The sequence below is a fragment of the Ornithorhynchus anatinus genome, chromosome X1 (genome assembly GCF_004115215.2).
Source record: "Ornithorhynchus anatinus isolate Pmale09 chromosome X1, mOrnAna1.pri.v4, whole genome shotgun sequence".
NCBI classification, from domain to species: domain Eukaryota; kingdom Metazoa; phylum Chordata; class Mammalia; order Monotremata; family Ornithorhynchidae; genus Ornithorhynchus; species Ornithorhynchus anatinus.
The window spans coordinates 17,407,811-17,433,508 of NC_041749.1; the positions used below are offsets into that span (position 1 = coordinate 17,407,811).

A 25,698-nucleotide genomic window follows, 5' to 3' on the forward strand; every position below is an offset into this window, starting at 1 on the left:
GTCCAGGCCCCGCCCCCTTCCCCGGATAGGCTCAGCCCCCTCGAGGCCACGCCCCCTCTCCGATCGTCCTCCCCCTCGAAGAGTCCCCGCCCGGACCAGCCCCGCCCACCCCGTCCTCGCCGCGATCCGATTGGCCCCCGCCGACGTCCAGGCCCCGCCCCCTTCCCCGGATAGGCTCAGCCCCTCTAGGCCACGCCCCCTCCCCGGACCGTCCACCTCCGGCCAAGCCCCGCCCACCCCGTCTTCGCCGCGATCCGATTGGCCCCCGCCGACGTCCAGGCCCCGCCCCTGCCCCGGATAGGCTCAGCCCCTCTAGGCCACGCCCCCTCCCCGATCGTCCTCCTCCGGCCAAGCCCCGCCCATCCCATCCTCCCCGCGATCCCATTGGTCCCCGCCGTGGTCCAGGCCCCGCCCCCTTCCCCGGATAGGCCGACGTCCGGCTAGGCCCCGCCCCCCGGACGCCTTAAAGAGCCCCGCGCCGCCCGCCACCGCCCAGCACCGCCCAGACCCGACACCGCCGGTGAGTCGAGCGCGGGCACGGGAAGGGACGGGCCGGGGCGGTAAAGAATAATAATAATAATAATAATAATAATAATGTTGGTATTTGTTAAGCGCTTACTATGTGCAGAGCACTGTTCTAAGCGCTGGGGGAGACACGGGGGAATCAGGTTGTTCCACGTTTTAATCCCCATTTTCCAGATGGGGTAACTGAGGCCCAGAGAAGTGAAGTGACTGGCCCACAGTCACCCAGCTGACAGGTGGCAGAGCCGGGATTCGAACTCATGACCTCTGACTTGGAAATCAGTCATCAGCATCCTAATGATGATGGGATTTCTGATGCGCCCAACACTGTCCTAAACGCTGGGGTGGATTCAATCCCTCCTTCCATCGTGTTTCTCGAGCGCTCAGTGACTCGGAAAGGGCAGCTCAGCCACCGATAGGCATAATCCTAATAACAGTAATAACCATCCTCATCATCATGAGACAGTTATGATAGTAAGGATCATCATTAGAATACTAATCACGTTGCTATTAAGCGCTTACTATAATAATAATAATAATAATAATGTTGGTATTTGTTAAGCGCTTACTAGGTGCCGAGCACTGTTCTAAGCGCTGGGGGAGGCACGGGTGATCAGGTTGTCCCCCGTGGGGCTCGCCGTCTTCATCCCCATTTTCCAGATGAGGGAACTGAGGCACCGAGAAGTGAAGTGACTTGCCCAAAGTCCCCCAGCCGACAAGTGGCCGAGCTGGGATTTGAACCCATGACCTCCGACTCCAAAGCCCGGGCTTTTTCCACCGAGCCACGCTGCTTCTCCACGCTACTGTGTGCAGAGCACCGTTCTAAGCGCTGGGGGAGACACAGGGTCATCAGGTCGTCCCACGTGAGGCTCACAGTGAATCCCCATTTTCCAGATGAGGGAACTGAGGCCCAGAGAAGTGACTCGCCCACAGTCACCCAGCTGACAAGTGGCAGAGGCGGGATTCGAACCCGTGACCTCTGACTCCCAAGCCCGGGCTCTTGCCACTGAGCCGCGCTGCTTCTCTAATAATAATAATGACCATAATAATAGTGGTCATCATTATAATGAGACAATAATAATAATAATGATAGTGATGATCGGTATTTGTGAAGGGCTTCCTAGGTGCTCGGCCCTGTTCTAGGCGCTGGGGTGGATTCGATTCCCGCGTTCAGTCGTATTTCTCGAGCGCTTGGTTGACTTGGAAAGGGCAGCTCAGCAACAGATAGGGATAATCATAATAATGATCATCATCATCATCATCACGAGATAATGATAATAATGTTGGTATATGTTAAGCGCTTACTATGTGCAGAGCACCGTTCTAAGCGCTGGGGCAGACACAGGGGAATCAGGTCGTCCCACGTGGGGGCTCACGGTCTTCATCCCCATTTTCCAGATGAGGGAACTGAGGCCCAGAGAAGTGAAGTGACTTGCCCAGATAATGATAATAATGATCATCATTAGAATAATGATGATGGGATTTGTGAAGGGCTTCCTAGGCGCTCAGCCCTGTTCTAAGCGCTGGGGTGGATTCGATTCCCCCGTTCAGTCGTGTTTCTCGAGCGCTTAGTGACTTGGAAAGGGCAGCTCAGCAACAGATAGGGATGATCATAATAATAGTAATAATGATCAGCATCATAATGAGACAATTATAATAGCAATGATCATCATTAGCATAATAATAATGTTGGTATCTGTTAAGCGCTTACTATGTGCCGAGCACCGTTCTAAGCGCCGGGGGAGACACGGGGGAATCGGGTCGTCCCACGTGAGGCTCACGGTCTTCATCCCCATTTGACGGATGAGGTCACTGAGGCCCAGAGAAGTGACTCGCCCCCCAGTCACGCAGCTGACAAGTGGCAGAGCCGGGAGTCGAACTCATGACCTCTGACTCCGAAGCCCGGGCTCTTTTCCACGGAGGCACGCTGCTTCTTATTGTCAGCTGTGTGACTGGGGGCAAGTCACTTCACTTCTCTGGGCCTCAGTTCCCTCATCTGGAAAATGGGGATTAAGACTGGGAGCCCCACGTGGGGCAACCTGATTCCCTTGGGTCTACCCCAGCGCTCAGAACAGTGCTCTGCACATAGTGAGCGCTTAACAAATACCAACATTAATGGATAGAGCAGGGGCTGGGAGACGGAAGGACCTAGCTTCTAGTCCTGGCTCTGCCACGCGTCCGCCGTGTCGCCTAGGCCAAGTCACTTCATTTCTCTGTGCCTCAGTTACCTCATTTGTAAAAATGGGGATTAAGACGGAGCCCCGCTGTGGAGCGTGGACTATGTCTATTCTGATGCAGCGTGGCTCAGTGGAAAGAGCCCGGGCTTTGCAGTCAGAGGTCATGGGTTCGAATCCCAGCTCTGCCCCTCGTCAGCTGGGTGACTGTGGGCAAGTCACTTCACTTCTCTGGGCCCCAGTTACCTCATCTGTAAAATGGGGATTAAGATTGTGACCCCACGTGGGACAACCTGATTCCCCTGTGTCCACCCCAGCGCTTAGAACAGTGCTCTGCACATAGTTACCGCTCAACAAATACCAGCATTATTATTATGATTATTTTTAGCTTGTATCTCCCCCAGCACTTTGTTCGGTACCTGGAACAAAGTAAGGACTTAAATACTACTTTTTTCTTTTAATCAAGGACAGGAAAGGAGAAAGGTCTAGGACACATAGGGTCTGTTTGAGGTGATATGGCATGGCTCAGTGGAAAGAGCCTGGGCTTAGGAGGCATAGGTCATGGGTTCGAATCCCAGCTCTGCCGCTTGTCAGCTGGGTGACTGCGGGCAAGTCACTTCACTTCTCTGTGCCTCAGTTCCCTCCTCTGTCAAATGGGGATTAAGACTGTGAGCCTCGCTTGGGACCACCTGATTCCCCTGTATCTCCCCCAGTGCTTAGAACAGTGCTCGGCACGTAGTAAGCGCTTAACAAATGCCAACATTATTATTATTATTACTAATCATTAATGATTTAGGTTGACCTGACTCTCCTCCTTTAGAGAAAACACCTTCAGGCGAGTGACCATATCTTTAGCATCTATTCTATTTTCCAAAGCCCCATGACAGTATTACACACAGACGTGTCCTATAGATACTACTGATTGATCAATCAAGAGGATGACAGTCTCTAGATCGTAAGCTCGCGGCGGGCAGGGAACATGTCTACCAACTCTGTTGTATTGTAGAGAAGCAGCGTGGCTCAGTGGAAGGAGCCCGGGCTTGGGAGTCAGGGGTCATGGGTTCAAATCCCCGCTCTGCCACTTGACAGTTGTGTGACTGTGGGCAAGTCACTTCACTTCTCTGGGCCTCAGCGACCTCATCTGGAAAACGGGGATGAAGACCGGGAGCCCCACGTGGGCCAACCCGATTCCCCTGTATCTCCCCCAGCGCTTAGAACAGTGCTCTGCACATAGGAAGCGCTTAACAAATACCAACATTATTATTCCCCCAAGTGCTTAGAACGCACTCTGCACCCAGTAGGCCTCAGTAGATATCACTGATCGATGGATGACAAGGAGAGTAGATGATTTCTTCTTCCGCTTCACTAAGACCTGTCGTAGGCCCTGCTTGTCATCCCTGCGGTGGCTCTTCCCACCAGGATCACCCGTGTGGATCGTGAGATGGGTCAGGAAAGTGGGTTGATTCCATTTATTCCATGCTCTCGTGAGCGGACTGGGGAAGAGGATCCTTGTCTCTGAAGCTTCTTTTCAATTCCCACAAAATAGGAAGAGGTGGAAAGAAATATGGAGGGGTTCAGGAATTTTAGCGGCCCCCGACCGGTTTCAGGATTCCCGTCCGGCTCACCTGGAAGAGATCTTCTTGCACCGTGCTCTTAGGACGCCGGAAGAACCGGGTTGTGGGGCGGGGGAATTCGAGGAGGCAGAACGGAACTCGTCCGAGAGGCCTCTGGACTCACCTCACCGCGTAACTTGTGAAAATAGCCCTTTCTGTTGAATCTCCCGCCAAAGATGTGGTTATAACGATGAACTTGGCTGCAAGAGTGAATAGGAAAAGAAGCTTCCCCAAAGAGCTGTTGAATTTTAGAGCAGAGAACCATCAATGTTGTTCATTTGGACATGGATCTTATTATTGGAGAAATCTTCCTCCCTTCTCCCCTGCACAAACCAGATCCCCTAAATGTACTTCCGCAAGGTTAAACGTGGAAGATGGCTTGCTGGGTGGAAAAACCGAGAAGAGACGGAAGATAAGGGGAGCAGATTCATTGCCGTCACTTTAAAATCAGATTTAGAGCTTAAGCTTTCTTTACGTGATCTCTGAAAAGGTCATTAACCATTGCCGGGGTGGGGGGGAGAAGAAACCTTGCGGCTATCTAGAAGGGACCGGTGACAGAAGGGAAAACTTTTTCTTTGTGGTATTTGTTAAATGTGTACTTGTGTCAGGCATTGTTGTAAATGCTGGGTAGATAGAAGTTAGGTCCGCCCAAGTCCCTGTCCCAGAGGAAGAACAGGATCCTTCCAAAGATTCAGCTCCAAAAGATCCTATCCTTTCTGGGTTGCAAAAGATGTAGGAACTACACAGTTTTTGAAACCAAATTCTGACTTAGTTATACCTTTCTAAGAGGCATTGCTAGTAATTTACAATTTCTGGCCTGAGCAAATGAAATACCGGCACGTGTCTCTTGGGAAAAGAATCTGGCTATGTTTTCAAATTATCCTTTTGAATTTTTCAATATCAGAAACACTAAAGCATGGACTTTTGATGTAAAGTAGGTAGTTCCTGTTCATTCTCCCTGTTTTATTATTAATCGGTTGTTTTTGTTGAGTGCTTCCTGGGTGCAGAACACCGTACTAAGCACTTGGGAGAATACAGCGGAACAATATAACAAAACACGTTCCCTGCCCACAGGGAGTTTACAGTTTAGAGGGGGAAAATTAGGTGTTTCTCTTCAAATGTCCTTGATGTTGTCGATTATTTTTCCATTACGGTATGTCGGAAGAAAACGTGAGCCTTTTTTATGTTTTTTCACATCGAGTGAAACATTACCTACGCTTAGGCTGTTAATGAATGCTTCTTTTAAATGCTCAATTGAGTTTGTAAGTGTCTATTACAGGATTCAAGGTCAAGATAGCCCTGGCCAAAAAAATGGCATTACAAGTGTTTGTGAAGAGGTTGTTTGTTTTTTTTTAAAATGGTATTTGTTAAGCCTTTACTACGTGCCAAGCACTGTACTAAGCCCTGGGTTCGAATCCCAGCTCTGCCACTTGTCAGCTGTGTGACCCCGGGCAAGTCACTTCACTTCTCTTTGCCTCAGTTACCTCATCTGTAAAATGGGGATGAAGACTGTGAGCCCCACGTGGGACATCCCGATTCCCCTCTGTCTACCCCAGCGCTTAGAACAGTGCTCGGCCCATAGTAAGCGCTTAACAAATACCAACATTATTATTATTAAGATACAAAATAATTAGATTGGACACAGTCCCCGTCCCACATAGGACTCACAGTCTTAATCCCTATTTTACAGATTAGGTAACTTTTTTCTTTTTTTCTTTTTTTTAAGGCACAGAGAAGTAAAGTGATCTTGTCTTTAATCAGTCTCTAAGGCTGAAATTTTTTCCATTAGGAAAAGGAGGCTCTTAGTCTATATTCGGTGTGTTGAGTTTAGAAAAATATTTAGGGCAGAATGAACACATGTCTTATCTTAGGATCAGAATTATCAACTTTTCCCTCAGACCGTTTTGCTTAAACGTTCTATGCTACCCTTTTCCTGTTTTCTCTTTTTCTCATAGCAAATTATTCTTGACTATGAGGCAATTGTAAGCTTCTCAAAGCCTCCGTTGAGGCTGGAGCTACTGGGAACGTTGAATTCGAAGCCTGGGAATGGGCCCAGAGAACTCGCTCTGGAAAATCTTTTTCCAAAATGTGAGATGCGGCATCCTACATCTGAATTCAGGTTTTGTAGCTTTTTCCATCTGAGGAGAGATTCTAGTTTTAGCTACTGTTGGCTGGATTATTAAGGTTGCATCAGAAAGCTATGTGAAATAGAAGTGGAGGACTCACACCTTTTTTACCAGAGGTGAGGCCTATTTTGTGAAAGACCCTTTCAGAATAGGCTAAAAAGACTGTTGTCCAGATGCAGACAGTGGTCTACTGTAAGCCTGCCAGTTTTCCAGGGAACTTGGAAACCAAAGAACTTTACCGGTTAATTATACTACTGTTTGGTTTTCAAATAGTGTTTAGAAGATGATGAACATGTCATCGTGTCACATCGCCGGACACTGGACTCTAAATGACACGCTTGGGGCGGATGTGAATTGGGAATCAGTATAGTACAGGTCATAACATTTTACAGTTGGAAAAGTAAAGCGATTACAAGTTAATGGTTTGGGCGGAGGCTTAGATTCTAATTTGGTAGTTTCAAGGCATAACTACTCATGCCTAGTGCTGTTTTTTTTTTGGCGGGGGTTGGCACTGCCAATATTGAAAGCCCAGTGGCAGCAGTCCCATGTGAGGATCACAATTTTAGTAAAAAGGAGGAAAGATATTGAAACACTGCTTGTCAGCAGCGTGACTGTGGGCAAGTCACTTAACTTCTCTGTGCCTCAGTTCCCTCATCTGTAAAATGGGGATTAACTGCGAGCCTCACGTGGGACAACCTGATGACCCTGTATCTGCCCCAGCGCTTAGAACAGTGCTCGGCACATAGTAAGCGCTTAACAAATACCAACATTATTATTATTATTATTATTATTTTGCGGTTGAGGAATTCTACCCGAGGGCTCAGTACAGAGAAGCAGTGTGGCTTAGTTTGGGAATCAGACGTCATGGCTTCTAATCCCGGCTCCGCCACTTGTCAGCTGTGCGACTCTGGGCAAGTCACTTGACTTCTCTGTGCCTCAGTTACCTCATCTGTAAAATGCGGATTAAGACTGTGTGCCTCCCGTGGGACAACCTGATCCCCTTGTATCCTCCCCAGCGCTTAGAACAGTGCTTCTGCACATAGTAAGCTTTTAACAAAATGCCATCATTATTATTATTACAGTGCCTGGCATATAGTAAATACTTAAATACCGCAATTATTAGTATTATCATTTTCCATCTTATAACACGGGACGGTAGAGTTGGTGGGCTAGAATCCCCTCAACCCCGACCCAATCAAGACCCAGAAGAAGCACACGCTGAAACGATGTGGTGTAAGAGTAGGACGAGACCGAAAGACCAGAGAACAGGGTGGGAGCAGGAATTAGTTGCTCTGAGTAGAAGCTTGGAGAAGATCACAATTTGGGGGAGACAAAACTGAAAACGGCCCCAAGGTAACTTAAATTTGCAAACTCAGCAGCTCCACCCAAAGTAGTGCCTAAATGGAAAGAGGGCAATTGCTGAAATCAGGGCCAAGACACTTTAAAATTTTCTTTGCCTCATTTTCCTCAGGTACAGAACGGGGATGATAATATTTACATTACAGGGTGTTTTTTTTGGAAGACAGAATAGACAGTGTTTACTCAGTGACTTTTGAAATGCTCACTTCTGATACTTCCGCACAGTCAGCCTCCCAGAATGTCTACTTTTACTCCGTGTTTTGGTTAAAACATTTCCATGGAGTGTTTTGGGAGAATTAGGCTGACAACTGACGTCTGTCTGGTTAGAGCGTGGTCCGGGGTTGGAAGAAATGGTTATGAATGTGAGCGCTAGGCAGCGCAAGGTTTGAACGACAAAGCTAGTTTCCTTGGCATGGGATTCTTCAAGAATACAGATTGTACCTTGAATTCCTAGAGCACTTCTGTATCTTTCACAAGGGCTTACATTTTATCCTTACCCCAGGCCTGAGAGGAAACTGAGGCTCAGAGAGGTTAAGCGATTTAATAATGATAATAATGTTGGTATTTGTTAAGCGCTATGTGCAGAGCAGTATTCTAAGCGCTGGGGTAGATACGGGATCATCAGGCTGTCCCACGTGAGGCTCACAGTCTTAATCCCCATTTTACAGATGAGGTCACTGAGGCCCAGAGAAGCGAAGTGACTTGCCTACAGTCACACAGCTGACAAGTGGCAGAGCCCAGATTCGAACCCATGACCTCTGACTCCCAAGCCCGGGCTCTTTCCACCGAGCCACGCTGCAGCAAACTGGAACTGAGAGGAAGATTGGTCATCAGGCTGTCCATAGGCTCTAAGTTAAGCATGGCCCCTTAGTTTTCTTGGGACGGAGGGGTGTTTAAGTGTTCTCTTGCACACCTGAGAAGCAGCATGGCCTAGTGGATGGAGCACGGACCTAGGAGTCAGAAGGACCTGGGTTCTAATCCCCACTCTGTCACTTATCAGCTTGGGCAAGTCACTCACCTTCTCTGTCAAAAAAATGAAACATCGAAGTAATTCCACTCCTTTACTTTCGTTCATAAAATAATTATGTTGGTATTTGTTAAGCGCTTACTATGTGCAGAGCACTGTTCTAAGCCGCGGGGTAGATACAGGGTGATCAGGTTGGCCCACGTGAGGCTCACCGTTTTAATCCCCATTTTACAGATGAGGTCACTGAGGCACAGAGAAGTCAAGTGACTTGCCTGAGGTCACACAGCTGACAAGTGGCAGAGCGGAGATTCGAACCCATGACCTCTGACTCCGAAGCCCGGGCTCTTTCCACTGAGCCACGCTGCTTCTCTGTGGGGATTAAGCTTGTGAGCCCCCTTTGGGGCATGGACTGTGTCCAATCCGATTAGCTTTTATCTATTTTAGCGCTTATTATAGTGGCTTAATAAAGTAAGCACTGAACAAATACTATAATAAGTGACTGGACTTCTCGCTCCTGAGCTGTTAAAGTTATAACCTACTAGGTATGCCTGTAGTTTGTCGGGCACGAATTGCAACTGTTAAAACTACGTATAAACACATTTAAGCTTTCATTTAAAGTCTGTGCCTCCTGGAAAATTATCGCCCTTAAGCCTCAAATTTGCCACTCAATAGCATCCCCTTTTAGTAGCTGCCTTTAATAGCATGTTCTTCAGCCTCATACGTTCAGCCCACTTCTGGATTTTTCTCCCTGTGTTTCGTAGCTGCTGTGGTGGGTTGATTTTTCCTTTCGACTCTCCGGTAATATAGTTGATTACTTGGCATTTATCTACCTAGACGAAGCATTCCTTTCTGACAACCCTGTGCGTTCTTATTAAAAAATGATTGACCACAGCATTTTCAAAACTCTTGCTACACCACATTTCTCCCCAGATGCCATTTCAGCAGTTCCATATCATCTAAATTCTGTATATTTAGACTCCGTTGCTTCCTCTTGGCTCTAATACATTTAACGCCTCTCTCTCCCGCTAGACTATAAGCACCTTCAAGGCAGGGATTATGTCTACTAACTATTGTACTCTCCCAAATCTATACCGGTACAGTGCCTTCCATAAAATAAACACTCAGTAAATAAAATCGATTGTCAATTCTTTCTGAATTTTCTCCTTTTGAAACTGAGATCAAATTAAATAGGCCCTTCAATTTCCTTCTCTCATTATAAAAGTACTATAGGATAAAATAATGTTGGTATTTGTTAAGCGCTTACTATGTGCAGAGCACTGTTCTAAGCGCTGGGGTAGACACAGGGGAATCAGGTTGTCCCACGTGGGGCTCACCGTCTTAATCCCCATTTTACAGATGAGAGAACCGAGGCACCGAGAAGTGAAGTGACTTGCCCACAGTCACACAGCTGACAAGTGGCAGAGCTGGGATTCTTTGCCTCACCCAGGGAGTTTTTAATCCTGATTGGACACACACGTTATGTTCTCATCTCAGTGAAAATCTCATTTTAGCTAATAACTTCAGCCTCTTTCACCCCAAAAGTATTTAACCGGAGTTACAACCAGATCAGCCCAAGTGAATTTTCTCTCTCTAGCTTTTCTGCCAATCCTCGGGAGTAGCCAATAATAGCCAATATTATTGTAAATACTTGAGTAAATAACTAGAATATTCCCATGTGGAGTGAAAAGGGGAAAAACCAAAGAGCCAGATATTTGGGGTTGGTTATTTAGTCTGTGGAATTCTTTTTCTTTTTAGGGCATTGAAGCCCTTCTATGTGCCAGGCACTGTACTAACCGTCCCTCGGTCTCGCCCATCCCGCCGTCGACCCCCGGGCCACGTCCTCCCGCGGTCCCGGAACGCCCTCCCTCCTCACCTCCGCCAAACCGATTCTCTTCCCCTCTTCAAAACCCTACTTAAAACTCACCTCCTCCGAGAGGCCTTCCCACACTGAGCTCCTCTTCTCCCTCTACTCCCTCTGCCACCCCCCCTTCACCTCTCCGCAGCTAAACCCTCTTTTCCCCCTTTCCCTCCGCTCCTCCACCTCTCCCTTCCCATCCCCACGGCACTGTACTCGTCCGCTCAACTGTATATATTTCCATTACCCTATTTATTTTGTTAATGAAATGTACATCGCCTCGATTCTATTTAGTCGCCAGCGTTTTTACGAGATGTTCTTCCCCTCGACTCTATTTATCGCCATCGTTCTCGTCCGCCCGTCTCCCCCGATCAGACCGTAGGCCCGTCAAACGGCAGGGACCGTCTCTATCTGTTGCCGACTTGTTCATTCCAAGCGCTTAGTACAGTGCCCTGCACATAGTAAGCGCTCAATAAATACCATTGAATGAATACTAAAGCCTAGTCCCTTGGCATTCAGAGATTTGGCGTTTGCCTATTTGTAGTTGGCTGGACCCAAAATCGAGACCGTCAGTATAATTTACCCAGTGGTATTCCTGGCTGTGTTCCGGTAGCGCGGACAGAGGGGAGACTCATGCATTCATTCATTCAATAGTATTTATTGAGCGCTTACTATGTGCAGAGCACTGTACTAAGCGCTTGGAATGAACAAGTCGGCAACAGATAGAGACGGTCCCTGCCGTCTGATGGGCTTACGGTCTAATCGGGGGAGACGGACAGACGAGAACGATGGCAATAAATAGAGTCAAGGGGAAGAACATCTCGTAAAAACAATGGCCAAAGCTGCTCAACACGAGGATTGGCACTGCCCAGTGTCGGCAGTCTTGGTTCATCCAAAGTCTCTGGTAACCATGACTGCATACAAACGTATCATTTTTAAACAAAAAAAGGTACCAATAATAATGTTATTTGTTATTTGTTAAGCGCTTACTATGTGCCGAGCACTGTTCTAAGCGCTGGGGTAGACATAGGGGAATCAGGTTGTCCCACGTGGGGCTCACAGTCTTCATCCCCATTTTACAGTTGAGGGAACTGAGGCACAGAGAAGTTAAGTGACTCGCCCACAGTCACACAGCCGACAAGTGGCAGAGCTGGGATTCGAACTCATGAGCCCTGACTCCAAAGCCCGTGCTCTTTCCACTGAGCCACGCTACCAATCTCTTAGCGCCTGCAGATGGTTGGCATTGGTGGAGCTTTCTCTAACCCGTCCCTCCCCAGTCTCCACGCTGGGAGAAGCGGCGTGGCCTAGTGGAAAGAACACGGGCCTGGGAGTCAGAAGGACCTGGGTTCTAATCCACCCCTTGTCTGCTGTATGACTGTGGGCAAGTCACTTCACTTCCTCTCTTCTTCATTACCCTCGACTGTAAAACGGTGAGACTGAGCCCCATGTGGGACGTGGACTGCGTCCGATCTGATCAGCACGTATCTACCCCAGTATTTGTTAGAGTGCCCTGCACATAGTAAGCAGATGACAAATACCACTTAAAAAAAAAAAAATGTACAGAAGGACCACTATATTTGAAAGAACTATGGGTGATGTAGTGGCTGTTTGTTGGTCAGGCCCCTCCTTTTCACGCTACCTCGGGGTGAAGGTCATTTTGACCCACCGTTCTGCTGCACACCAATTAACGAATTAACGTTAACGTTCTTTCCTAGCATTTTTCCGGGTCGACTGCATGTTTTTCATCAACTGAGAGCACTTCCTGAGCATCTACTTTGTGCGGATCATTGTACGTACTGTTTGAGAGATCACATTGGAATTAGTAGGCAGGATCCCTGCCCTCCAGGCGCTTACCATCTAGAGGGGGAGACAGACACTTAGATTATGGATAGGAAGCAGGAGTAGAGCGTATAAGAAGCGTACCCAAGTGCTACCGGGATCATGAGTACTTAAAGATAGAGCGTCACTTCTTCCCATTCATTCAATAGTATTTATTGAGCGCTTACTATGTGCAGAGCACTGTACTGAGCGCTTGGAATGAACAGGTCGGCAACAGATAGAGACGGTCCCTGCCGTTTGACGGGCTCCATCTCGTATTCACTTTACTTCATCTTGCCTGAGAGCAGTTGGTTAAGTCAGCACTTAGAGCGGTGCTTTGCACATAGTAAGCACTTAACAAATACCATCATTATTATTATTATGAAGTTTACCTCAGATAGGCAGAGTTGGTCTGGTTGGAGCCAGCCATGGGTTCAGGTTTGGGCCATTCACCCAGGGGTTCCGGACTGTTCCATATTACCCCATTCAAAGGATTGTGAGGAGCCTGGGCAGTTTAAGGTTACTTTTTGGTAACAATTGAACAAGTCTTAGTCACGCAGCCTGGCCACCTCAGCAATGAAGTTCATCCGTCACTCTCTCGCGCGGGGAGACTCAATCCTCCATCTTTAAAGGAATCCCAATGAACCATCCAGCTCTGGGCAAGAGCACCATTATCATCATCGGCAAACATTACTCTTGTTTTTCCAGATTCTCTCGTCTTAACCTTTGTTTAAGGCAGGGTTTTTGGATTCAAATTTCCTGGTGGACTGAATTCCTTCATATGCAAATACCGGGGTGGCCAGCATTACTGAATCAAGCAACAGTATTTAGTGAGGGCTAAAACTGTGTGCAGAAGATTTAAAGCACCTGGGAAAGCACGATATGAGTCGGTTGGCACATTCCTTATCCACAAGGAACTTATAGTCTAGCACTTAATAATAACAACAATAATTGTGGTCTTTAAGGGCTTTACTATGTGCCAGTCACTGTACTAAGTGCTAGGCTGGATACAAGCAAATTGGGTTGGACACAGCTCCCTTTTCCCACATGGACCTCAGTCTTAGTCCCCATTTTACAGATGAGGCAACTGAGACACAGAAAGTGAAGTGACCCGCCCAGGTTTACACAGCAGGCGAGGGGCAGAGCCGGGATTAGAACCCAGATCCTTCTGACTCCCAGGTCTGTGCTTTATCCACCAGACCAAGCTATGCAGGGTTTGGAGCAATAGACCCGTTGGCTAAGAGGTCCACAGGGCAAGTTTAGTTTTAAAAGCCACCTTTGTCTCTAGATCCTTCCACGCATGCAGAGATATTTTAACACCCACAAAGAGGCTGGAACTTGAGAGTTGTGTGGGCGGAGAACCAGGCCAGGCATTGCGGAGCAGCGTAGCCTAGTGGATAGAGCACGGGCTTGGAAGTCAGAAGGTCATGGGTTCTAATCCAGACTCTGCCACTTGTCTGCTGTGTGGCCTTGGGTAAGCAACTTCACTTCTCTCTGTCTCAGATGCCTCATCTGTAAAATGGGGATTCATTCTTTCACTCAATAGTATTTATTGAGCGCTTTACTATGTGCAGAGCACTGAACTAAGCGCTTGGAATGTACAAATAGGGAACAGATAGAGACGGTCCCTGCCCTCTGTCGGGTTTACAGTCTAATCGGGGGAGACGGGCAGACGAGAACAATGGCAATAAATAGAATCAAGGTGATGTACGTCTTCATTAACAAAATAAATAGGGTAATGAAGATATATACAGTTGAGCGGACGAGTACGGTGCTGAGGGGATGAAGGCCGTGAGCCCTGTGTGGGACAGGGACTGTATCCAACTCTATTTGCTTGTATCCACCCCAGTGCTCAGTGCAGTGCCTGGCACATAGTACACGCTAAACAAAACCCATTAAAACATGTGGCTGTCTGCTCCTCCTTCATAATAATGTTGGTATTTGTTAAGCGCTTACTATGTGCAGAGCACCGTTCTAGGCGCTGGGGCAGACACAGGGGAATCAGGTCGTCCCCCGTGGGGCTCCCGGTCTTAATCCCCATTTTACAGATGAGGTAGCTGAGGCACCGAGAAGTGAAGTGACTTGCCCACAGTCACACAGCTGACAAGTGGCAGAGCTGGAATTCGAACCCATGACCTCTGACTCCAAAGCCCTTGCTCTTTCCACTGAGCCACACTGCTTCATCCGAACACCGGCGGGTTGAGGTTCATTCATTCTTTCAATTGTATTTAATAATAATAATAATAATAATAATGTTGGTATTTAAGCACTTACTATGTGCAGAGCACCGTTCTAAGCGCTGGGGTAGATACAGGGGAATCAGGTCGTCCCCCGTGAGGCTCACCGTCAATCCCCATTTTACAGATGAGGTAACCGAGGCCCAGGGAAGTGAAGTGACTTGCCCACAGTCACACAGCAGACAAGTGGCAGAGCGGGTATTCGAACCCATGGCCCGGGCTCTCGCCGCTGAGCGCTGCTACTATTTATTGAGCACTTACTGTGTGCAGAGCGCTGTACTAAGCGCTTGGGAGAGTACAGCGCAACAATAAACCCGCACAATCCCTGCCCACGACGAGCTTACAGTCTAAATTGGGGCGGGAGGTTCTGAGCCCTTTCCTTGTCTCTTATCTAGACTTGCAGGGAGGGTAAGTTTCACTTTACAGTGATTTGGTCCAGCTGCAAGTAGAAGCAGCTTACTGTAATAGGGACATTAGCTCATTTCATTCCCAACAAGAAGGAATAAACACTCCTTGGACCAAGACACTCTTTTCCCACCCACGGAAAGTCTGCTCAACCGCAAGTCAGTCAATCAATCGATGTATTTATGGAGTATTCACTGCAGAGCACCGCGCTAACGGCCCGGGAGGAGGCGACACGGTATCAGAGACCCGTTCCCCGCCCACACGAGCTTAATAAATGCCATCGATTCATCGATTGAACCTCCCGACTCAGCAATCATCAGTTTTATATCAGTGCTATTGAATAGCCGTGTGGCACCACAACTTACTGGAAGTAGGAGGAGCTCGGGAAAAGATGTCCAAGCTCTGCAAACGCGCTGAGTCAGTCCTGGGTTGCCGGGTGGTTGTTTTTTTGGTTTCTTTCTTTCCACTCTCCTTTACTCGTTTTCAGTGCAGCTGCTTGGGATAAATAGAGTCCCTCCAGGTGGCGGATTCGCGAAGTCTGAACCGGCGTGGGGAGAGTCAGGAGGCAGGGAGGTCAGCGAGGAGGCTGACGCCGTCGTCGGGCTGGGGAGTCGGAGCTCTTGGGTTCAAATCCCTGCTCTGCCACTTGTCAGCTGTGTGACTGTGGGGCAAGTCACTTCTCCGTGCCTCAGTTCCCTCATCTGTCAAATGGGGATTAACTGTGAGCCTCACGTGGGACAACCTGATCTACCCCAGCGCTTAGAACAGTGCTCGGCCCATAGTAAGCGCTTAACACGTACCAACGTTATTATTGTTATTGTTACACGGTCTCGTTAGATTACATATTCTCTCAAACCGTTCGTCGTCATGGGTGATACTATGGGGAAGCAGCGTGGCTCAGTGGAAAGAGCCTGGAAATAATGGAAATACCGACATTATTATTATTATGATGGGTTAATGGCTGGGCCTCATTTTGTCTTGACTGGAGCCCCGTGACCATAATAATCCTCTGTTTGCCCAGGCAGGTATGATGAACCAAGAACCCAGTGGCTAAATGTCACCGTTTTGACTCTTTGACCGTCCATCATCGTGCACACACATTTCCTGATTTATTTCTTATTTATTTAGCCCTAGGCAGCCTAGTTTAACTTCCGGCCAAGTCAGGAGAGAAAGAGCGTGGCCTAGAGGATAGAGAACGGGCCTGGGAGTCAGAGGACCTGGGTTCTAATCCTGGCTCCGCCACTTGTCCACTGTGTGTCCCGGGGCAAATCATTTAACTTCTCTGGGCCTCATCTGTAAAATGGGGATTAAGACTGCGAGCCCCATGTGGGGCAGGGATTGGGTCCAACTTGATTAGCTTGTATCCACCCCAGTGCTTAATACAGTGCCTGGCACATAGTAAACAATAAATATCTTTAAAAAAATAAATCAAGTTGAAAGTAAGCCATTGAAAATAATAAAGTTGAAAGTTCACATTTCAGACAGTGTCTTTTCCCTTTTTTGGCTGTTGAACTTTCAACTCGATAAGTTCTTAATAAGAACAATTTTTTTTAAAGAATGGTTCTCCCTCCTGCTTGGACTGTGGGCCCCATCTGAGACAGAAGCTGTGTCCAATCTCATGAGCCTGTATCCACCCCAGCGCTTAGTATAGTGCCTGGTACATAAGTGCTTAGTAAGTACAATATTTAAAAAAATGGTTCTTCCTCCTGCTTAGAATGTGAGCTCCTTGTGAGACAGGAGCTGTGTCCAACCTAATTAACTTGTAGTAATAATAATAATAATGTTGGTATTCGTCAAGTGCTTACTATGTGCCGAGCACTGTTCTAAGCGCTGGGGTAGATATAAGGGAATCAGGTTGTCCCACGTGGGGCTCACATTCTTCATCCCCGTTTTACAGATGAGGTAACTGAGGCACCGAGAAGTTAAGCGACTTGCCCACGGTCACACAGCTGACAAGTGGCAGAGCGGGGATTCGAACTCATGACCTCTGACTCCCCAGCCCGGGCTCTTGTCACTGAGCCACGCTGCTTCTACCCCAGTGCTTAGTACAGTGCCTGGCACCTAATAAGCGCTAAGGACGTACAGTTAGTTTGGAGGGAAGGAATGGGTGGGTCCCAGAGTTGGTTTGGAAATAAAACTGACCAGATCTGGTGTCAAACTGCATATCCGGGATGAAAGAGAGGTGAGTCGGGGATAACGCCAAGGTTATTCAGGGATAAACACCAAGGTTATGGGCTTTTGAGGCAGGGAGGATGGTGGTGGTGTCTACAGTGATGGGAAAGTCAGGAGGAGGGCAGGGTTTGGGTGGGAAGATGAGCCGTTCTGTTTTGTCATGTTAAGCTGGAGGTGTCACCAGGATGTCCAAGTAGACACGTCCTGAAGGTAGGAGGAAATGTGAAACTGTGGAGAAGGGGAGAGTTTGGGACTGGAGATGTGGATTTGGGAATCATAATAATCTTAGTAAGCGCTTAACAAATACCATGTGCAGAGCACCGTCCTGAGCGCTGGGGGAGATACAGCGTAATCAGGTTGTCCCACGGGAGGCTCACAGTTAATCCCCATTTTACAGATGAAGGAACTGAGGCACAGAGAAGGGAACTGACAAGTGGCGGAGCCGGGATTCGAACCCGTGACCGCGGGCTCCCAAGCCCGGGCTCTTTCCACCACGCCACACGGCTCCTCTGCGTAGAGGTGGTAGTCGAAGCCATGGGAGCGGATGGATTCTCCAAGGGAATGGGAGAGGCTCACGGTCTCAATGCCCGTTTTACAGCCGAGGCAACTGAGGCACAGAGAAGCCAAGCGACGCGCCCGAGGCCATACAGCAAGTGGCGGAGCTGAGATTAGAACCTATGACCTTCTGATTCCCAGCCCGTTCCCGTCAGGACCTCCGTTGACAATTGACGTTTGCGTTTTAGGGCCCCGAGACCTCCATCTCCAGAAATGTCAGAGGAAGGAGAAGATAACCTTGTCCACGCACCTGATGCCCAAGTCAGAGGAAGCGACCAGTGGTGTCTTCATCCAAGGATCCTCTTGGAACCGCTGGAGAAAGAGCCCGTTGACCCGAAGAAGCTTGCGATCCAAAAGCTGAAGGGCCCGTGCAGGTGTTCCGCGGCCAAAGTCAAAGAGCGCGTTTTTAGTTTCCTCCCGGTCCTGCAGTGGCTCCCCAAATACAAGTTCAAAAAATACATCCTGGGAGACGTCATGTCCGGATTGATCGTGGGCATCTTGCTGGTCCCTCAGTCTATCGCGTATTCCCTCCTGGCTGGTCAGGAGCCCATCTACGGGCTGTACACGTCTTTCTTCGCCAGTATTATTTATTTCCTGCTGGGAACCTCCCGACACATCTCGGTGGGGATCTTCGGCGTCTTGTGCCTGATGATCGGGCAGGTGGTGGACCGGGAAGTGCACAGAGCCGGTTATGACGCGGAGCAGGCGGTCCGGGCGGCCGGCCCGGTGAACGGCACCGCCGGGCCTTGGGCCGCGAACCAGACGTCGGGACTCGGCTGCGACCGAAGCTGCTACGCCATCACCGTCGGAGCCACCGTGACGTTCGTCGCCGGAGTCTACCAGGTGAGAATCAGCCGGGCGGGACGTCCCCCTTGCCAAAATCGGGATCGGTTGGCCGCCGGCCGGAGTTTTAAATCCTTAAGCTCGTTGTGGGCGGGGAACGTCTCCGTCTCTTGCCGAATTGTACTTTCCGAGCCTTAGTACAGCGCTCCTCACGCAGTAGGCGCTCAATAAATACGATGGAACGAATGTTAGGTCGTGCTCCCGCAGTCGATCCTCTAAACGACTGTAAACTCGTTGTGGATAGGGAATGTGTCCGCCTATGGTTACACCGTACTCTCCCCAAGCGCGCTTAGTACACAGTAGGTGTTCAATAAATACAGTTGAATGAATGAATGAATGAGTCAGTGGTATCCATTGAACGCTTTATGTGCAGAGGCGCTTAGTTGAGGAGCGGTGTGGCTCAGTGGAAAGAGCTGGGCTTAGGAGTCAGAGGTCGTGGGTTCTAGTCCCGGCTCCGCCGCTTGTCAGCTGTGTGATTATTTTGGGCAAGTCACTTCACTTCTCGGTGCCTCCGTCACCTCATCTGGAAAATGGGGATGAAGACTGTGAGCTCCAAGTGGGGCAACCCCGATGGCCTTGTATCCCCCCAGCGCTTAGAAAAGTGCTTTGCACATGCCCCTTGTCGGCTGTGTGACTGTGGGCAAGTCACTTCACTTCTCTGCGCCTCAGTTCCCTCATCTGTAAAAGGGGGATGAAGACTGTGAGCCTCACCTGGGACAACCTCATTCCCCTGTATCTACCCCAGCGCTTAGAACACTGCTCTGCACGTAGTAGGCGCTTAACAAATACCACCATTATCATTACGGTGCTCTGCACACAGTGAGCGCTCAGTACATACCATCGCTTGATTCCGAGGTTCCAGAGCCGGTTGTGTTTTAAGGCTGTAGGAGCTTGATCAATCAGTGGTATGGTCTGAGCACTGTGTGCAGAGCATTGTGCTCAATGCCTCCTCTAGACTGTAAGCTCTTTGCAGCGTGGCTTAGCGGAAAGAGTACGGGCTTGGGAGTCGGAGGTCGTGGTTTCTAATCTCGGCCCTGCCACTTGTGAACCGTGTGATTTGGGGCAAGTCACTTATCTCTGTGCCTCAGTTACCTCATCTGCAAAATGGGGATTAAGACGGTGAGCCCCTCGTGGGACAACCTGCTTACTTTGTATCTACCTCAGTGCTTAGAACAGCGCTTGGCACTTGGTAAGCGCTTAACAAACGCCATCGTTATCATCAGCGCTTAGAACAGTGCGTGGCACATAGTAAGCACTTAATGCCATCATTATTATGGGCAGGAAATGGGTCTACCAACTGTTCTGTGGTATTCTCCCAAGTGCTTAGTTCAGCACTCTGCACACAGCGTGCTTAATAAATACAGTTGCTTGATTGGGAAAATATAGTACCACTGGGAGACGTGATCTTTGTCTACTGTCTGTGGGGCGTTGACTTTGTCCAACCTGATCACCCCCAGCGCTTAGAACAGTGCCTGGCACATAATAAAGGCTTAAGAAATACCACACACACACAAGAGGATCACCATTGTTCTCGTCCGTCCGTCTCCCCCGATCAGACCGTAAGCCCGTCAAACGGCGGGGACTGTCTCTATCTGTTGCCGACTTGTCCATTCCAAGCGCTTAGTACAGTGCTCTGCACATAGTAAGCGCTCAATAAACACTATTGAATGAATGAATGAAGAGGGTAGGGTCATTTTTCTCACTTTTATGAAAACCTTTCTCATGGCCAGAAGGTTGTTGGCTTTCCCACACACATAATCCCAGAGTTTTTGACCATCCACTAACCTTTCCTTGATTCTGATCAGGTCTCCAGAGATGAGACCTTCTGAGCCCGAGGACTGTGCGTTCTGACCCTTCTGAACCGATGTTTCCGTTAAGGCTCCAACCACCGTCACTGCAAGAGGGGAAACCTGCTAGAGTGCTGGCTTCTGCCGTAGTTCCAGGAATCTCACAGACTCCACGCTCTTTCCTTTGTTCTGTCTTGGCCTCTGTTACTCTTAGAAACATTTTGGCCACAGGGAGAGAGAGAGAGAGAGAGAGAATACACACGTGTATATATATATATACACACACACACACACACACACAAATATGTATATTTGTATATGTAAATTTGTAAATTTTACAAATTTGTAAAATTTGGGCATATGTATGTTTATATACAAATATATGTACATACTTTGTCTTTTAATTTCTGAGCCATAAAGATGTCACATCTTCTGTATAACTTTTGTTCTTTGTCTGATTTTTCCAAATATAAGAAATCCCTGGATTGTTTTCTCCTCCAAATCAGACTTTCAAGTGATTTTTATAGAACCAATCATAAGAATTCACCCCAAGGTGGCTGTTAATCATCTAGTGGAAACTCGTCCATGGAATTTGATGTGACTTGGGGATTTGAACTGATTTAAATGTGGATTTACATTCACATTTTAAAATCTCATTTTTAATGCCTGGATTTTTTTAAAATTGTATTTACTTAGCATTTACTATGTGCCAAGCATTGAGGGAGATACATGTTGGACACAGTTCTAATAATAATAATGTTGGTATTTGTTAAGCGCTTACTATGTGCAGAGCACTGTTCTAAGCGCTGGGGTAGACACAGGGGAAGCAGGTTGTCCCACGTGGGGCTCCCAGTCTTAATCTCCATTTTACAGATGAGGGAACTGAGGCACAGAGAAGTGAAGTGACTTGCCCACAGTCACACAGCTGACGAGTGGCAGAGCTGGGATTCGAACTCATGAGCCCTGACTCCCAACCCGTGCTCTTTCCACTGCGCCACGCTGCTTCTCTCCTGCACCGGACTTACCCTTATACCCTTTTTTCAGATGAGGAAATTGACCCACGAAACTGGGATTAGAACCTAGGCCTTCTGACTCCTAGTTCTGTGTTCTTTCCTATTGCCACTAGGCTCTTTCCTCTATCAGCACTTACTGTCTCCTATACTATGGGGTGAAATGGTCGCTTTTGAAAATTGTCGACTTTCTTGCCATTCTTTTAAAATGGTATTTGTTAAGCACTTGATATGTGCCAGGCACTATTCTAAGCTCTAGGTTTGTAGATACAAGTTAATCAGGTTGGACAAAGTCCATGTGTCACATGAACCTCACAGTTCTTAATCCCCGTTTCACAGATAATAATGATGGGTATTCGTTAAGCGCTCACTCTGTGCCGAGCACTGTTCTAATCACTGGGGTAGGGTTGTCCCGCGTGGGGCTCGCAGTCTTAATCCCCGTTTTCCAGATGAGGTAACTGAGGCCGAGAGAAGTGAAGTGACTTGCCCAAGATCCCACAGCAGACAAGGGGCAGAGCCGGGATTAGAACCCAAAGCAGCGTGGCTCGGTGGAAAGAGCCCGGGCTTGGGAGTCAGAGGTCGTGGGTTCTAATCCCCGCTCCACTGCTTGCCAGCTGTGTGACTTTGGGCAAGTCACTTCACTTCTCTGGGCCTCATTTACCTCATCTGTAAAATGGGGATTAAAAAAAACAAAACTGTCAGCCCCACGTGGGACAACCTGATCACCTTGTATCCCCCCAGCGCTTAGAACAGCACTTAACAAATACCACCATTATTATTCTGGCTCCCAAGCTTGTGCTCTATCCACAACGCCATGCTGCTTCCCTGGACTGGGAGCCCCGGGAGGGACAGGGACTATGCCCAACCTGATTAACCTGCTTAGTACGGTGCTTGGTACATAATAACCGCTTAACAAACATCACATCATTATTCATTTCGATTATTTTGTTATCAATAGTGACGATGATAGTACTTATAATAAACAAAAGGATAACAACAGGTGCCCCAAGCATCTCATCTTTGAAAGCGGCCGAGAATGAACGTTCCCCCGGAGGGGACGTTTGCACACTTAACCTCTTGTTTGATTCTTCCCAGGTCGCCATGGGCTTCTTTCAGGTGGGCTTCGTGTCCGTCTATCTCTCCGACGCTTTGCTGAGCGGCTTTGTCACCGGAGCCTCCTTCACCATCCTTACGTCCCAAGCCAAGTATCTCCTGGGCCTGAACATTCCCCGAAGTAACGGCGTCGGCTCGCTCGTCACCACTTGGATACACATCTTCCAAAACATCCACAAGACCAACCTCTGCGACCTCATCACCAGCATCCTGTCCCTCCTGGTCCTGGTCCCCACCAAAGAGCTCAACGAGCACTTCAAGGCCAAGCTCAAGGCTCCGATTCCCATCGAGCTGGTCGTGATCGTGGCGGCCACGCTGGCCTCTCATTTCGGCCAACTGAAAGAGAAGTACGGCTCGAGCGTGGCCGGACACATCCCCACCGGGTTCCTGCCCCCGAAGGCGCCGGATTGGAACCTGATCCCGAACGTGGCCGTGGACGCGATAGCCATAGCCGTCATCGGCTTCGCCATCACCGTGTCGCTCTCCGAGATGTTCGCCAAGAAGCACGGTTACACCGTCAAGGCCAATCAGGAGATGTACGCTATCGGTTTCTGCAACATCGTCCCCGCCTTCTTCCACTGCTTCACCACCAGCGCCGCTCTGGCCAAAACCCTGGTCAAGGAGTCCACGGGCTGCCAGACTCAGGTCTCGGGGGTGGTGACGGCGTTGGTCCTCCTCTTGGTCCTCCTCGTGATCGCTCCCTTATTCTATTCCCTTCAGAAGTGCGTCCTGGGGGTGATAACCATCGTCAATCTCCGGGGGGCCCTGCGGAAGTTCTCGGATCTCCCCAGGATGTGGAAGCTGAGCAGAATCGATACGGTGATCTGGTTCGTCACCATGTTAGCGTCCGCCTTGATCAGCACCGAGATCGGCCTCCTGGTCGGGGTGTGTTTCTCCATGTTCTGCGTCATCCTCCGCACCCAGAAGCCGGAGGCCTCCTCGCTCGGCTTGGTGGAAGAGTCGGAAACGTACGAGTCCACCGCCGCCTACAAGAACCTCCGGACCCCGCCGGGCATCAAGATCTTCCGTTTCGTCGCCCCGCTCTACTACGTAAACAAAGAGAGCTTCAAATCCGCGCTGTTCAGGACGACGGGGATCGACCCGGCCTCGGTGACGGCGGAGAGGAAGGCGGCGGCCAAGAGGAGGCTCAGAGAGGACGCGGTGACTTTCAGCGGCAGCCAAGAGAAAGTCTCCGCTCATCTCGTTCACGAGCCGTTGGCTCACCACACCGTCGTCGTCGACTGCGGCGCCGTGCAGTTTTTAGACACGGCGGGAATCGCCACCCTCAAGGCCGTCCGCAAAGACTACGAGGAAATCGGCATCCAGCTTCTTCTGGCCCAGTGCAATCCCTCCGTGAGGAACTCCCTGAGCTCGGGCGAGTACTGCAAGCAGGGGGAGGAGGACCTCCTCTTCTATAGCGTGCACGACGCGGTGTGCTTTGCCCTGGAGTCCCACCCCCAGAGGGGACAGTGTGCTTCCAATGGGATGTACGTTCCCGGCGATTAGACACCGGTGAGGGGCCAGGAAGGCAACAAATCGAGTTCCTTCTGAAGACACTGGGGTCACTATTTTGGGGAGGGAAATGCAGGCCGGCCCAGCAGATCTCAGCGCTACGTAAGATGAGAGGGGAAATGTAATCCGGGTATACAGATTTCTACCAAGGAAGATAGAAGTCCGTGTGGGAATACAGGGGTAAATAGGTATGTGGGACGACTGGCGTGTTGAGGGGATTTCAGGTCCGGATGGACGGACAGCCAGTGCGTGGTCCGGGGAGAGACGGCTGCATTTTCCACGTTTGAGCTCCATTTTATTCCTCGCCATTTTTCCGGAGCCGACTCTTTGAATCTCAGCCTCTGATTGTGCCTTCCCGTTAGTTCCCCGCCCCTTATCCTGACTAGCCAGCGACCTGTTTAAATGGGTCTCGGACACTTTGCCCAAGATGAGCTCTTTTCTAATCCCCTCTCTTTAGGATCCATCGAGCTCCTGTCGGTCCAAGGAAGGGTCCGCTCTCAAGCCACGGAGGGTGTGCCCGTTAGATGGGCTCCGAAGCAGCGGTTTATAGCGGGCAACAGTGTTTTAGGACTGCGGTGCTAAGGAAGCGGACTCCGAGCGTCGATTTTTGTAGGCCAAAATATCTGTCCCTGCAATCCGTCCGTGCCTCTGAAACACACCCATTTCTTCCACAGTGTGAGTCTTTACTATGTGTTTTGGCAAAGCAGAAGGTGTTCTTCCCACACCATGCGTTGGGTATCGCGCTTATCATGTCAGAAGAATCATGGCAGCGGCCAAAGTACGCGTATACTGGAGCATAAAGGAAAACTGAATGTCTCGGTACTGTGATGCTCTTCAAATGTTTATTGCTGAATTATATTTTGGGGCCTTCTGTGCCAAAAAGCTAGAGGCCCTTGCTCTTTAAAAATTAGTTACCCTTTAGAGAAAGCAAAAATGCACTTGAGTGACAGGAAATTTAAAGATTTTGCAGCGCTCCATCTGGCTTTAGGCAGCGACTGGGAGGTTCTGAATCGACGGAGAAACGATGCTTTTTCTGAGACGCTTCTGGACCTGACCTTGTTTTTCCAGTCAGCAGGATCCTCTGCCCGGTGTACTTTGTCAATGGGATTCTCCAACCCCTAGGGGTAGTTTCAAAGCTTTACAGGGGGTGGCAGCCATTAAGGGGTTCAGCCATTATGGGGATCCACGGGAGCCCGTCCTTCCCTCCGCAGCAGGTAGGCAGGCTGAAGCCGGGACATGAGATTTCCTTGTTTAGTGTCCCGGGGCCGTCTGCTGCTGTTCTCTTCTCCAGCAGGAAGATCCCTTAGCACCGGTGAGTGTTTCTCTGTTTATAGCGAGTGGAGGGTCGTGTGGGTGTATCTGCCCATGGTAGTTTGGGGAGCAAACCGGTGGCGGGGAGAGGGTCTAGAGATTCTACCGGTGAAATCTTGAGACCACGGGGATACATTTTTTCTATAACGGTTGGGAATCGCCAGCCTGGTGGGTAAAAACCGCCTTCGGTCCGATCACCCTTGCCATCCGTAAAGATAAAAATTCATTACTTGGATTGAATGGATGAGAGGTCATGAGTTCGACTCCCGGCCCTGCCACTCGTCAGCTGTGTGACTGTGGGCAAGTCACTTCACTTCTC

The 25,698-nt window shown here is 49.2% G+C and overlaps 1 protein-coding gene across 3 annotated transcripts; it reads left to right on the top strand.

Moving 5' to 3' along the window:
* Positions 1–500: 500 nt before the first annotated feature.
* SLC26A2 (solute carrier family 26 member 2) lies at positions 501–25,698 on the top strand. 3 transcript variants are annotated; one of them, XM_029052000.1, is made up of 4 exons: positions 12,174–12,405; positions 17,992–18,646; positions 22,539–24,068; positions 24,526–25,698. In XM_029052000.1, the coding sequence occupies exons 2-3, from the start codon at positions 18,017–18,019 to the stop codon at positions 24,060–24,062; spliced, it is 2,154 nt and encodes a 717-aa protein (XP_028907833.1). In that variant the 5' UTR covers positions 12,174–12,405; positions 17,992–18,016; the 3' UTR covers positions 24,063–24,068; positions 24,526–25,698. The 3 variants fall into 3 exon arrangements, with proteins under 3 accessions (XP_028907832.1, XP_028907833.1, XP_007671512.1); XM_029051999.2 differs by lacking the exon at positions 12,174–12,405 and adding an exon at positions 501–520 and having other exon boundaries at positions 22,539–25,698; XM_007673322.3 differs by having other exon boundaries at positions 12,175–12,405; positions 22,539–25,698.